The following is a 13,885-nucleotide window of genomic DNA, read 5'->3' on the forward strand; positions in this document are numbered from 1 at the left end:
TGAACCGTCATTTATTGTGCCCTGTATGTTATCTAAAAGAAATTGCTCAAAATAGTCAATAGAGATAGAGATAGAGATAGAGAAAGTTCTAATTTCCATTTATGGTTGACTTGGTAAGGATAAAATAAATTACTTTCTGAGGAAAAAAAATAGTGGTCAATTAAAAGAGTGCTCAAAGTGATAGGGTTTTTATGGTAAAGCAGGGCTATAAGATTCCTCATGTTCTATTTATAGCAATTATGCAATCTGTGTAAACAGTGCAATGAAAGTTACATGATTCCTTATAATGCTTTTGATGACCTTGAACTTCTTAAGTTTCAAACATTTGTCTCTTCAGTGTGCTTTCTCTGAGTATGTACAGTCTCAACTTATTCAACAGAACTTACTTACAATGTTAATCAAAGATATCCACCTTCTTCATCAATACATGTGCCACAAAAGGTTATTCTCTACATAACACAGCAGAGCTCTGTCAACTGTTGAGTTGCTTGTTCTTTCAAAACCGCTGGTCAGACAGCTTTAATATTTGGTTTACAAGTCCCTAGGATGACCTAAGTGAGATAATTTCATACAGTCAGGAAATACTTAATTTTGTATCCATGTCTATAGTAGCTTCAGGGACTTTGGCCCTATGTTTTAATTTCTCAATTTTCATGTCTAATATGGCGATAGGAACTTGAGGGATAAGTATCCGTTCTCTGTGTGGATAACCTCAGCAAAAGTGAGTGTTGAGTTGTCACATGACTTGTTAAACTTGAGTGTTCTCCAGTACTTTGTGACCTTTCAACGTATTTGAATGTGCTTTAATTGCTCTTTGCTTTCAACGTGGAACACTTAGTTTGCTCTCGAACCATGTATGTATATTATAATTGTATAAAGTTAGTACTGATTGCATTCGACTAGATAATGGGCTAGAGCTTTTTATTCGACAAGATCACATATATGGGTACATGTATTTGAATCCGTGGTGCTTGCAACAATTTTTTTTCAAGAAGATAATCCAACAAAGTGGCAAATAAAACAAATCTACGTAACTGTGAATGTGTCAAGCGATTGAGTCACAGGCCGAGTGAGCAGCGCCTCCATGTGCTCAGTCGATACGAAAACGAAAGGTGTAGTACATTGAGGTGAGGGCGCAGTGTATTAAAGGGCAAGGGTTAAGGATCAAGAGAGGCATTTCAAACTAGCCCTTGCACCATAGGTTGGGCTAAACGTACCGAACGGTGTACTGCTAGATGGAGCTGTAGTGGGAAGTTGGAAAGTACTTGATACCATTTTCTTTTTTTTTTCTTTTCACCCTTTCCTGTTTATCGGTTTTAGCCGACCATGCTTTTGTGCACAGGATTTCTCTGTCGTTTTCCATGATACTTAGTCTTACAAAGCAATAAATTATGTTACCTGGCAGGTGAAAAGAATGGTCAGCCCTTGGGGTCACTTCGACCATGGACAGAAATATTGTATGCAAATAAGATGTGCAGTGCAAACAAACGTCTTACCGGAACTCCCCAGTACATGCAGAAGGAAAATGGCTAGAAAACGTCACTTACGGCAAGTATTCTTTGTTCTGCTGTATATCAGTGTCTTTTCTATCGAAGGGGCATTGCTTCAAAATAGCGAATGTTTGTCTGAGGACAATTATTGCTCAAGATCCGACATCTGTGCCTACGTTTTCACTTTCAACATTAACGGTGATGGCAGCTGTCCCGACCTAAAACAGGCGATCAACAAAGTGGAAAACATCGAGACCGACATTACACAACTGGGGGTGAGAATTGAGAATACAGACGCCGAAATTGAGATCATGAAACAAGAACAAGATAACACACAACAGTCAGTTCACCAACATTTTGATATTATTTCGTACCTCTTGGATGAGGTTGCAAGAATGTCAGAAGAGATTGGTTATACACGGGACGCCATTGAGACGAAGAGGGAGAGAATAAAAGATCTGCAAACAAGATTAGACGAAAAAGACGAACGAATCTACCTGTTGCAAAATGAGCTGTCCAAGCACAGCTCTCGTCATGGTAATTAAATATCTGAATTACTTTATAAGACCAAAGAAAGTATATTCTTTGTTTTGCGCGTTGGTTTTAAGAATTTTTCAGGAAAAACCGTGACACACAAACATGTTTTTCAGTCTGTTTACACTCAATCGTATTTTAATCATAGATCATGTGAAACTTGTGTCCAGATCCGTATCCGCATCTGCATCAATCTCGACATAAAGATTGTACAGCAGCTTGGCGTGGATAATTCTAACCTAGCTAGAGAGTCTCTGAGTCGTTACCCCCCCCCCCCCCCCCCCCCCCCGTGGCTATTTGTCAGACTTCCTAGCTAGGCTATAATTTTCCATGCCGCGCAGCAGTCTCTATGCGGGTATTGTACATGCATACCACAGGCGCTCGAGAGCCGAGTAATCGCTAAATCGACGATCTATCGATCCCGTACTCGATTTGCCAGCCACTGCAACCTAAATACTCATTGCAGTGGCGGGCAGATCGAGTACGGGATTGATAGATCGAGCCGATTTCGAAAATCGATCGATTTAGCAGACTAGCCAGCTCACGTGCGCCTGTGATGCATAGCTCCATCAAGTGATGCGAGAAGAGAAATCTATCGTTTGTGAGCTAAAAGCAAATAATGACTGAAGGCTATATATTAAACAGTGTATAGACCTTTTTGTCACTACAATAAACATATCGTTACAGTATATTGTTATTTTCTTTATGTGAATATAGCAATCTGCTCATTGCAAAGGTTGTGTCTAAGGCTTTGTTACAATCTGGAATTTATTTTCCTAAGCTTAATTTCACGATAAAAGATGCAAAATTGGTCCACTATGCAATCGGTTCTACAAAATTTGTTCTTAATAGTTTCAATGGATTTGCGAGCGCAAGTCTTACATGTAGGCCTAATGTCGGTGCAATAAAGTGCGATGCCAACCTTGGTATGATCGATCGATGTAACGAGTTCGTGTATCTGATTAACTACAATTCATAATTCAACCATTATTATTTGTTCATATTTTGGGTACGTGTGTGGGGGGGGGGATATGTGTGTATTCTTACAGATATATATATATATATATATATATATATATATATATATATATATATATATATATATATATATATATATATATATATAACAATAGGACACTGCTCTGAGTCACGACAGAAAGAGTTCAACATTATTACCTGACTATAACTGAATACATGCACACACACATACACACACACACACTCTCTCTCTCTCTCTCTCTCTCTCTCTCTCTCTCTCTCTCTCTGTATAAACACACTCATCTTTATTTTATTTTGTAGACAAACTGTCGACAATAAAATTAATGAGTACGGACACGAATGTAATCGTTTCAACACCTGTTCCTGATCTATCAGAGCTCACCGTTTGTTTATGGATGAAATCAAATGGAAGCGATGAAAAGGCCGGACTTGTGTCGTATGCTGTCACAGCAAACGCGAATGAATTTCTTCTCTTCTACCGTCACGATGTTGTCCATCTATGGGTGCAGCAGCAACTTAAAATTGATGCACCTCCGTTGAACGATGATCAGTGGCATCACGTGTGTGTCACGTGGACGTCAATTGAAGGCAGGTGGAGACTCTACCTGGATGGCACCCTTGAAAGGGCAGGAACGGGTCTGAGTGGGGGAAGAGCGGTGACTGGAGGAGGCTTACTGGTGTTAGGGCAAGATCAAGATTCGGTTGGTGGAGGATATGACGCTGACCAGGCTTTTATAGGGGAGATGACTGCCTTCAACATGTGGTCAAGATCTCTGAACGATGTTGAGATCGCCCAGGTTGCTAAGAATTGCTCTATTGGCGGTGATGTCTTCGCCTGGAATAATATCGATCTTCATATAGGCGGCGATGTGTCTCTCCAGGTCGCCAATGTTTGCTGTAAGTACAAACACTGTCACTGACATTCACTAAAGGGCAGGGGGTTGTCGGAACTGCGCTCATAAGTCGCTGGGGACCCGACGACCGATGTAAACTATGTCCAAGGTACGTTGGCGATTGATGAACGTTAAAACATGTTTGTTATAATGTACATCGTAAAATTTAAATGTTGCAGCTATGTTGACATGATGCATCTATATAATGTGCATGAAATACATTGTTTGTAAACAAGAAAGTCGCACATGCGCAGTTCCGACGACCCTTCCCATTTAAAATCAAACGGATGACACACAAACAACCGTCAAATGACGTACAAAGAATCCGATTGGAACTAATTTGGGATAATTGGATGGTGAAGTAATTTCTATTTAATCTGCAAATGTAACCTCATCCATTTTTCTCTTTTAGTTACACACTTGATTTTATGAGTAATTTGTAATATTGCAACATTCAGCTATAGGGCAGCTGACACCTTTGATAAATTTGCAAAATATGACGATCCAATTATCCCAAATTAGTTCCAATCGTGTTCAAGGAAAACATCAACTTTATCGTGGTTGTTTTATCAATGTTTACCAGTATAACTTTTTTTCACGTAAACCTATTGACAGCAAGTTGCTGTCAATAGGTTTCGGCAAATCATTATCTACCGCGTCTTTGTTATTTGATGTTGTCGATATGGAGGTGAAAAAGAAACAAGAACGGATTACTCTTCATAAAAAATTCAAATGTATTAAAAATGTTTTCCTTTATTTCTGTGTTCACAGATAAACAATGATGTAGAATTTCTGCTTTACGCTCTCCATAGCGTCCATCAGCCACGTACAGCAGTTGCCTCAAATCTTATAAATTAAGGACATGCTAAATTAGAATATGTATATTGCTTTGTTGATTACTTGCAGTGATTGACACTACTGTTTCTTCTCTCTGTACAGGATCATATTCGACGACTTTTACCAGATACCGTGTCGAGAGCTCTTGAATTAGACTTGCTAGCCACATCTCACCATGTTTGTTTGATGATTCATAGGTTACGTGGACTAAATATTCAAGACAAAATCTAAGGTTAGATTAACTTTGACAACTTTCAAGAGATAAAACTTGAACACGACGACAATCCTGTTTCCCAGTGATAAGTTACACAAGGAAGTATGAAAAGTTAAATACACCAGTGACGCAACCACTTGTTACCACACAGGAGAGCTCAAATTTATCAAGTTAACCAGTACTAATTCAGGTCCTGGGTTATCGCCTAAACTTGCAAATTTAACGTCTTTGAGTATCATGCAATAAATTGCAAGACAGGTAGCATCTTTGAAGCAAACAAACATTATGAATATAAGTTATTTGATACATGAACTTTATAATTTTTTGCGAAAGTGTCCTTTGTAATGAATACTAAACCAGCACCGTCAGATTTTGAACATACTACATGCATGATACAGACACACAGACTGACAGGTAGACAGGCATGCGATGCACACATACGTACAGACATACATACATACACAGACAGACAGAAAGACAGACATGCACATACAGACAGAGACAGACACATACATACATACATACATACATACATACATACATACATACATACATACATACATATCGACATTTCCGTTAGAATCCCCTTTAGTCTCTCCTGACGGGAGACGAGTGTCATTTTCCTGTCGTATTACCTATCATGCTTCATACAACGTTCAAAGACCAATATTATTTTGAAACATTGGTAAAAATGTTCACGCAAGTTAGATCATAAGACTTGGACGTAAAACGTCCAGTAGTATCCGGCCAGTTGAAGGGAAACAATTGTCGGAACTGCGCTTTAAAGTTTGCAAGTTTCTTGTTTACAAACGATGTATTTCGTGCACGATATCTAGAGGCACCTCATCATTATAACTGCAACATTTCAATTATACGATATAGATTATAACAAACATGTTTTAACTTTCATCAATCACTATCGTACCTTGGATATACATTGTCGTATGGGTCCCATATGACGTTTGAGCGCAGTTCCGACGACTGTATCCGTTTAAGATGCCACTAGGTGCCATTACCTCCATCACAGTGCATGAGTGCAGGCGGACATCTAGACTCACCTTGAATGTCTTATTTTCTCAATTCTATACTCTTTTCCTTGTGTTTAAACCTCCTAGATTTGACGTTTGTAAAGTTGAACACATAATAAAACCTCTAAACTCCGAGCATACATAACTTGGGTGATCTGATATATTGCATGAACTTTAGGGACTGGACATAAATTACAGGGGGGTGGGGGGGGGGTGGGCCGGTGTTTTTTCGAAAAACCGCTGCGTAAAAAATAGTGACCCTTCAAAAGTTCATGCACAAAAATTAGTGACCCTCCCCCTTATCCGTGCATGAAAATAAGTGACCCTCCCCTGTTACTCAATACCCCCAAAAAAAACCCGCAATGTGTTAAAGACCCCCTTCTGACTTGCTATACTTTTTAAGTCGCCCTCCCGAAAGGAAGGCAAAATGTGGCCGATATAACGCGTTGTCCAAGAAATATCAAATCATATGTGTGTGATAATTCATGTAAATGTACTTTGCTTGAAGTGGCAGGTAAAAAGTGCATGCCTGTTCAAAAAATGTAATTTTTAGATTTTATCGATAATGTTGATTCACTATACATGTAGTCGACTATAAGAAAACTACGAACGTGTATTTTCCAGTATAAAACTAGCTATATCTGTTCATATACAGATGTTTAATAACTGATATAGATATACTTGATTAGCATGGGTTGTTTACAAGTGCACATGTGAACAAGATATTTGATTTTGGAATTTCTGTCAAAATGTTGATCCACTATACATGGGAGTCTATGACAAAACTATACATGGGAGTCTATGACAACACTGTCAAAAATTTTCAGAATTAAAAATTTGCACTATTTGTGCATATATGGACCCTCAATAATTGACATAATTGTGCTTGATTAGAAGAGGGTGGTAAAATGTGCATCTGTGTACAATAACTTTGTTTTTGGAATTTCGCATAAAATGTTGATCCACTATACATGGGAGTCTATGACAAAACTGTAAAAAAAAATTTTCAGAGTTAAAAATATGCACTATTTGTGTATATATGACCCTGAATAATTGACATAATTGTGCTTGATTAGAAGAGGGTGGTAACACGTGCATCTGTGTACAATAACTTTGTTTTTGGAATTTCGCATGAAATGTGGATCCATTATACATTGTCGTCTATGAAGAAACTATGAATAATTTTTTTTAAATACAAAACTTGGCAAATCTGTGTATTTATGTATGCTTGATTATTGATATTTATGTTCTTGATTAGACTAGAGTGGTTACAAGTCCATGTGTGTGTAAGAAATTTGATTTTGGAATTTCACCGAAATGTTGATTCACTATACATGGCAGTCTATGGTGAAACCCTATGAATAATTTTTTCCAATACAAAAATAGGTAAATCTGTGCATTTATGTACACTGAATTATTGGTACTAATGTTCATGATAGACTAGAGTGGTTTCAAGTCAAGGGTTGTGCAAGAAATTTGATTTTGGCATATCACTTAAATGTCGATTCACTATACATGGTAGTCTATGATGAAACTATGAATAATTTTTTTCCAATAAAAAAATAGGAAAATCTGTGCATTTATGTACACTTGATTATTGGTATTAATGTTCATGATTAGACTAGAGTAGTTTCAAGTCAATGGGTGTGCAAGAAATTTGATTTTGGAATTTCACTGAAATGTCCATTCACTATACATGGCAGTCTATGATGAAACTATGAATAATTTTTTTCCAATACAAAACTTGGTAAACCTGTGCATTTATGTACACCTAATTATTAGTATTAATATTCATGATTAGACTAGAGTGGTTTCAAGTCAATGGTTGTGCAAGAAATTTGATTTTGGAATTTCACCAAAATGTTGATTCACTATACATTGCGGGCTATGAGGAAACTACAAATAACTCATAGGTTATCTGATTCTAAATTATTATTCAAAAGTTGTTCGACCTGAAGCTTCCAGTTGTTATTGATGTCACTATGCACTATTCTGAACAGTTTGTATTCTGTCAATGTCCTCAAAAAATTAAAAAATGTACATACAGCGACATGAACGTTTGACACCGACCTATACCCAATGTATTGTCAATGGGAGAATGATGTCAAATAAGTAATCTCCAAAATTGTTATTGAAAGAGTTATTATAGGGGACAGTTATGCACAATAGTGTTGAATAAGTAGAAATCATGACAACTTAAATCAATGTGGCTGCTTGGATCATCAATACATTGTTTATTATACCTGAAATTTGCGCCCGAAGGGCGCGCCGAAAATGGTAATGGCAGAAAATGAAAGTGCCAGGAGGTATTTTTTTCTTTTTCAGTATTCCATAACGTGCACATGCAATTTCAGCTTTGATGCGTGAAAAAAGGTGACCCTCCCCCATAGGCTTGCACAAAATTTTATGACCTTCAAAAATGCTTGCGCGAAAAATGGCGACCCACCCCCAAAAAACACCGGCCCTCCCCCCCTGTAATTTGTGTCCAGTCCCTTATAGCTTTATTCGATTGGCGAGGACATAGCTAAGTGTGGTTTGGGAAAAATGTTTCAGTAACGAATGATCGTGTTTGTTTGTTTTGGTCTGCATGAAAACAGTCTCGATCTCTGGCCGGTTGAAACCTGCAGACAACCATTTTACACTGATGACTTTTGCGCTTTTAATGTTAAATTCCGTTATTAATAGACAAATCACTGGTGTGTTATTCGCTTGTTAAGTATGTTGCACAACACCCTGGCGACTGTCCCTACGACAACGGTGTATATACACAACAGAAGTCATTAGCTGAACAAATATTCAACCTTACACAATATTAGGTTGGCCGTTACACGAAGTTGTCCTCATTAGATTGACGCGGCAGTAAACCATCAACTAAACTTCAGCTTAAGTGGCACACCAAAGACAAACTTACCGTTCCAAACTAACTCAATCCCTCCGATCTGATACTTGTCTTTATTAAGTTCACTGTCACTAGAACTCAGATATTTTCCATTGTATGATAAGGACTTAGGAAAGACCATGGTCAAATAACCTGCTATGGAAAAGATATGTTCATAAACTCCATTTTTTGAACGATTCTGTCAACAAATAGATAGCAGTTACATGAAATATACCAGATATGAACTGAAAATGCTCACGTGTTTAATTATATGTTGCAGTTATGTGTAAATTTGAACCTTTGCCACACGTTTGCAACTTCATTTAAAGTGTTATGATCAACATAATGAATAATATTCACCACAGATTAATTTTAAATCCAAGTATATATCCCCAATCAGGAAAGTTCATTAAAATATGCAAATTAGGAATTGACTGAAATGTTCTCATTAAATATGCAAATTATGAATAGGCTGAAGTAAAAATGTTAAATGACTTTCAATAATGTCGTATCATAGTATCTTTAATGTACAAAGTAGTTCATCAACTTTGGTCTAGTCAAGACAGATAAATATCCTTAATTAGGAAAAATCATTAAATTTGCAAATACGGAATCGGCTAAAGTGCTGTATCATAGTATCTTTAATGTACATAGCAAGTTTTGTCAAATTTGGTCTAGTCAATACAGATAAATATCCCTAATTAGGAAAGTTCATTATATATGCGAATTAGGAATTAGCTGAAGTAAAAAAGTTTCATGACTTTTAATAATGTTGTTTTATAGTATCTTCAATATATGTTGCAAGATTCATCAACTTCGGTCGAATCAACATATATATCCCTAATTGGTGAAGTTCATTAAATATGGAAATAAGGAATTGGCTGAAGTAAAACTGCTTAATGACTTTCAACAATGTTATATCACAGTATCTTCAATGTACATAGCAAGTTTCATCAATTTTGATAAAGTCCATTCAGATTTATATATCTAATTAGGAAAGTTCATTAAATATGTAAATAAGGAATCGGCTGAAGTAAAACTGCTTAATGACTTTCAAAAATGTTATATCATAGTATCTTCAATGTACATAGCAAGTTTCATCAATTTTGGTAAAGTCCATTCAGATTTATATATCTAATTAGGAAAGTTTATTAAATATGCAAATAAGTATTTGGCTGAAGTGAAAATGCTTAATGACTTTCAACAATGTTATATCATAGTATCTTCAATGTACATAGCAAGTTTCATCAATTTTGGTCAAGTCAATTCAAATAAATATCCCTAATTTAAAAAGTTCATTAAATATGCCAATGAAGAGTTTGATGAAGTAAAAATGCTTAATGACTTTCAATAATGTTAAATCATAGTATCTTAAATATACATACCAACTTTTGTCAATTTGATCAAGTCAAATCAGATATATATCCCTAATTAGGAAAGTTCATTAAATATGCAAATTATCCATTATCTTTTATGTCACCCCTTAATATCTTTCACAGCTGATATATCTTGGTAAGATCAACATTTGTAGCAAATCTCATCAAATTGTGTGCAGTCGTTGTCAATATATATCCGTTTTTTCTAAAATCATTAATTATGCAAATGAGCTAAAAGTAAGCAAGCCACACCTACCAAAAACTAATCAGTTCTTGCCATTTGCAAACTGAATCTATGTACCAGATTTGATTCTGATCTGATGAGCCGTTTTTGAGATATTGAGCCCACAGACAGACAGACAGACAGACAGACAGACAGACAGACAGACAGACATCGCTGCGACATATGCTCACGTGTGTCAACACGTGAGCAAAAAATGCAATATTTGAGGTACAGGAATGCTCTCCATAGATTGCACACTGAAAAATACTCGTGAATTTGCCTTGCAAAAATGAATACCAATGAGTATCAGACCTGAAGTCGACGAACATCGACTGTCAATCTTATGTTTTGATCGGATAGGATATATTCAATCTTTTTGAAATACCTGCCATCATGTCATGGTTTCGTGACCAAGTGACATTTCAGGAACACAATTCCAGTTCAGATAAGTAGTCCTGAAAGAAGTACAGCCAGAACGATGCAGACATCAAGTGTAGAGAGAGGTTTAGTTTACTACTTGCTTTTGGTGAAAAGTGTTTGCTCGAAAGATAACTCAAATAGAATATGAAAAAGAAGTAAATTCTTGTCACAGTTGCTTATAGCACTTCCTGCATTTTGCAAATACTCAAGTTTTCATGTTTACATGATTGTGTATTATTTCTTATATGAAGTAACTTGTGTTATCCATTGACTGAACAAAACATTGTGTTGTCTCGTACATTGTAGCTTACATTCTCGATGTGCAGGAAGTCACAATGTCAAGAAGGTTTGTTAGATAAATCACAACTTGAGAAATGTCATGGCTTATGGAGGGACTGTGGCGTACGTTATATCTTACACATGTTCACATGACTGTCCAGGGCTCGAAATTAACTTTTTCCCTGGTTGTCCACTTGGGCTACCATTTTCTGAAGTTGGTAGCCCAGTGACAATGGCTGGTAGCCCATGCATGTTTTACTTTAGGGATTTTTTTCATTAACAAGAGAAGAAAAGCAATTTTCCAAGATTCTGCCCATGAAGTGAATTTGTAAGTCATTTGATGTGAATACTTGCACACCTGTATTACTCATAGGAAACTGGTATAATTGACGACAGTGACACTGAACAGTTTGGTGACCTATCATTGTATTGACAACCCATTTCATTCTTAGAGTTGCATGCCAATTTTGATGGTCGTCATGGCAATGAACACCACCTCTTCAGCAGGGCTAAAACAGACCATCACTGATCATTGCAAACAATTCTATTTGTTCGTGAAACTAGCTAAACGTATGCATCTTTTGTACTTTTTAGACATTTCTGGTAAAATTGCTGTATAACCTAAATTTTACTTTGGCTTCTGTAATCTTAAGTGTTTTACCTGTAGAAGTCTGCCATATTGAAATCAGTGTTGCAGGCAGGACACGTCCATGCGACAATGACCTCAAAACGGAACACATGGCCTCGCATTCTCACGCACTGCGGAAACCCGCGGGCACACTCATGAGTCGACTGTGTAGGATGTGGTCTGCAAGTAATATCTGATACTGATGATTACTTTGTTTTGCATGATTATTTTTAGAAAATAATATAAAATTTGATAGACAACTGCCGCATTTTGTCCCCAAATAGGCAAAATGTTCCAAAAATAAATGATAGTGGGACATGGTGTTCCCTGATTTATAATTCCTGGCTGCAACACTGATTGAAACTATGGTCGACCCCAAAGATTTTCCTTACTCACGAAGGTGGCAAGATCGTATTTGAGGTACGAAGAATTGGAAGTCAATTCAACAAAAATTGGAAAATGTATGTCAGTTCAATTTGAACAAAGGTATGATAATAAAAATCATGTTGATGACAAACTGCTTACTTTATTGTACACATAAAATAAAATTATCAACTATACATTATCATTATCATCATTACATTATACATTATCAACAAATTATTTTATTTGATCAATTTTTGGTACATGTGCGGGAGTAGACTTTGTATGTACTTTGGAGGGAACCTGATTTGGTAAATTGCGTAATAGAATTTACGCATCGTCTCAACAGATGAAAAATACACTAATACAGTGTAATAAGCGGTTATCTTGACTATATCTCGATTACTTTGTCCAACAATTTGATCTTCATATTAGCTCCGTTGTAGTGATTTAACTTTTTTCATAATGAGGAGGGGCCCTCACTGGTGATTGGGTAGTGGTAGCCCTGACACGCCTCTTAATATGTATGAAACCAAGACAGACAAGACCGAAACCACTTAACCCTTTGAGGGCCAAAGTCAATTTTTGCAACCATTATAAATGTACCCAAGTCAATTATTTTCAGATCTTTGCCAAATTTAGATAAAAACTGTACTCAATGAAATGTTATGGTCATTTGGTCCAAAACTATAAAGAAAATTGCAGATAAATTCATAAAAAAATGTTGCTAATTTTTCTGGGAAATATCACTGCACTCAAAGGCTTTAATAAGTTTACAGAAAAAAATGGTATGGAATAAAAGAAATATTTAGTTTTCTTAAGTTCGTTTTCAATGATAAATATGATAAATATTTGCATCCAGACATTGATCAGATAAGGGAACAACTGCTTTTTATCGGTAAATATACACAGACCGGTGATCAATTGTATTGTGTTTTCTTCTGTAAATGTATATCCAATGTGCCTTCTACATGGACGTATCTTGAATGTACGGTAAGACTGATAATCTGTGTTCTTTTTTTTTCTGATCTTAAAATCTAAAAGTGTACTTTGGATTTTTCAGACCACAAGGGTATTGCGATACAGCTAGACGATCTCTCCTCTGAAGAAGTGAATACATTTTCGGGGAAAATCAGTACAGATGTACAGGAAGATTTCTTGAGAGGGTAGAAGGTATGGCCAAAAATGCAAGAAAAACCCACAGCATGAAATTCTATTATGCCCTTCCGCACTAGCAATTTGTGCAAAATATGTAAATAACTGGAAAGCACAAGAGAAAAAGATTTACGGAAAATGTGTGCATACTTTTCCAACTTTTAAGAAAATGTCAAAACTTTGAAACAGAAATAAAGTTGTACACACCCTTATTTTAAAAAACCCTTGCAATAATGTATTAGTGCAATGTTCCTTATCATGGCATTTAAGTTATGTCTGGTTTTCATAATTTTACAATTGAGTTCAATCATAATTATAAAAACAGTAACCTTAACAATTTCAAAATATTTTCAGTATTTTGCTTATTGAAAACAAGCACATTTTTTTTTACCAAAAGTATGATGAAGTATTTTATTTCTATAAAAATGTAGGCCTCTGCCCCTAAATTTAATTACAATTCTTACAATGTTCTTCAGAGACACACAAAAGTGAATAACGTATCATTACCAAAACAACCAAATTGTTGCCAAAATAGTCTCTTCAACTTTGATAATCGCTATTTCAAAAA

At 36.1% G+C, this 13,885-nt stretch overlaps 1 protein-coding gene across 2 annotated transcripts in view; it reads left to right on the forward strand.

Moving 5' to 3' along the window:
- The first annotated feature begins 1,168 nt into the window (after positions 1 to 1,168).
- LOC139118604 (neuronal pentraxin-1-like) overlaps positions 1,169 to 13,885 on the forward strand; it is a 16,238-nt gene continuing 3,521 nt past the window's right edge. The window contains exons 1-3 of one of the 2 annotated variants that reach the window (XM_070682019.1): positions 1,367 to 2,027; positions 3,324 to 3,920; positions 4,856 to 5,002. In XM_070682019.1, coding sequence (XP_070538120.1) covers positions 1,415 to 2,027; positions 3,324 to 3,920; positions 4,856 to 4,857 — 1,212 coding nt within the window. In that variant the 5' untranslated portion in view covers positions 1,367 to 1,414 and the 3' untranslated portion in view covers positions 4,858 to 5,002. Of the gene's footprint in view, positions 2,028 to 3,323; positions 3,921 to 4,855; positions 5,003 to 13,885 lie in introns of those variants that run through there. The other variant, XM_070682027.1, reaches the window with a different exon arrangement.

This window comes from Ptychodera flava, chromosome 2 (assembly GCF_041260155.1).
Source record: "Ptychodera flava strain L36383 chromosome 2, AS_Pfla_20210202, whole genome shotgun sequence".
Lineage (NCBI taxonomy): Eukaryota > Metazoa > Hemichordata > Enteropneusta > Ptychoderidae > Ptychodera > Ptychodera flava.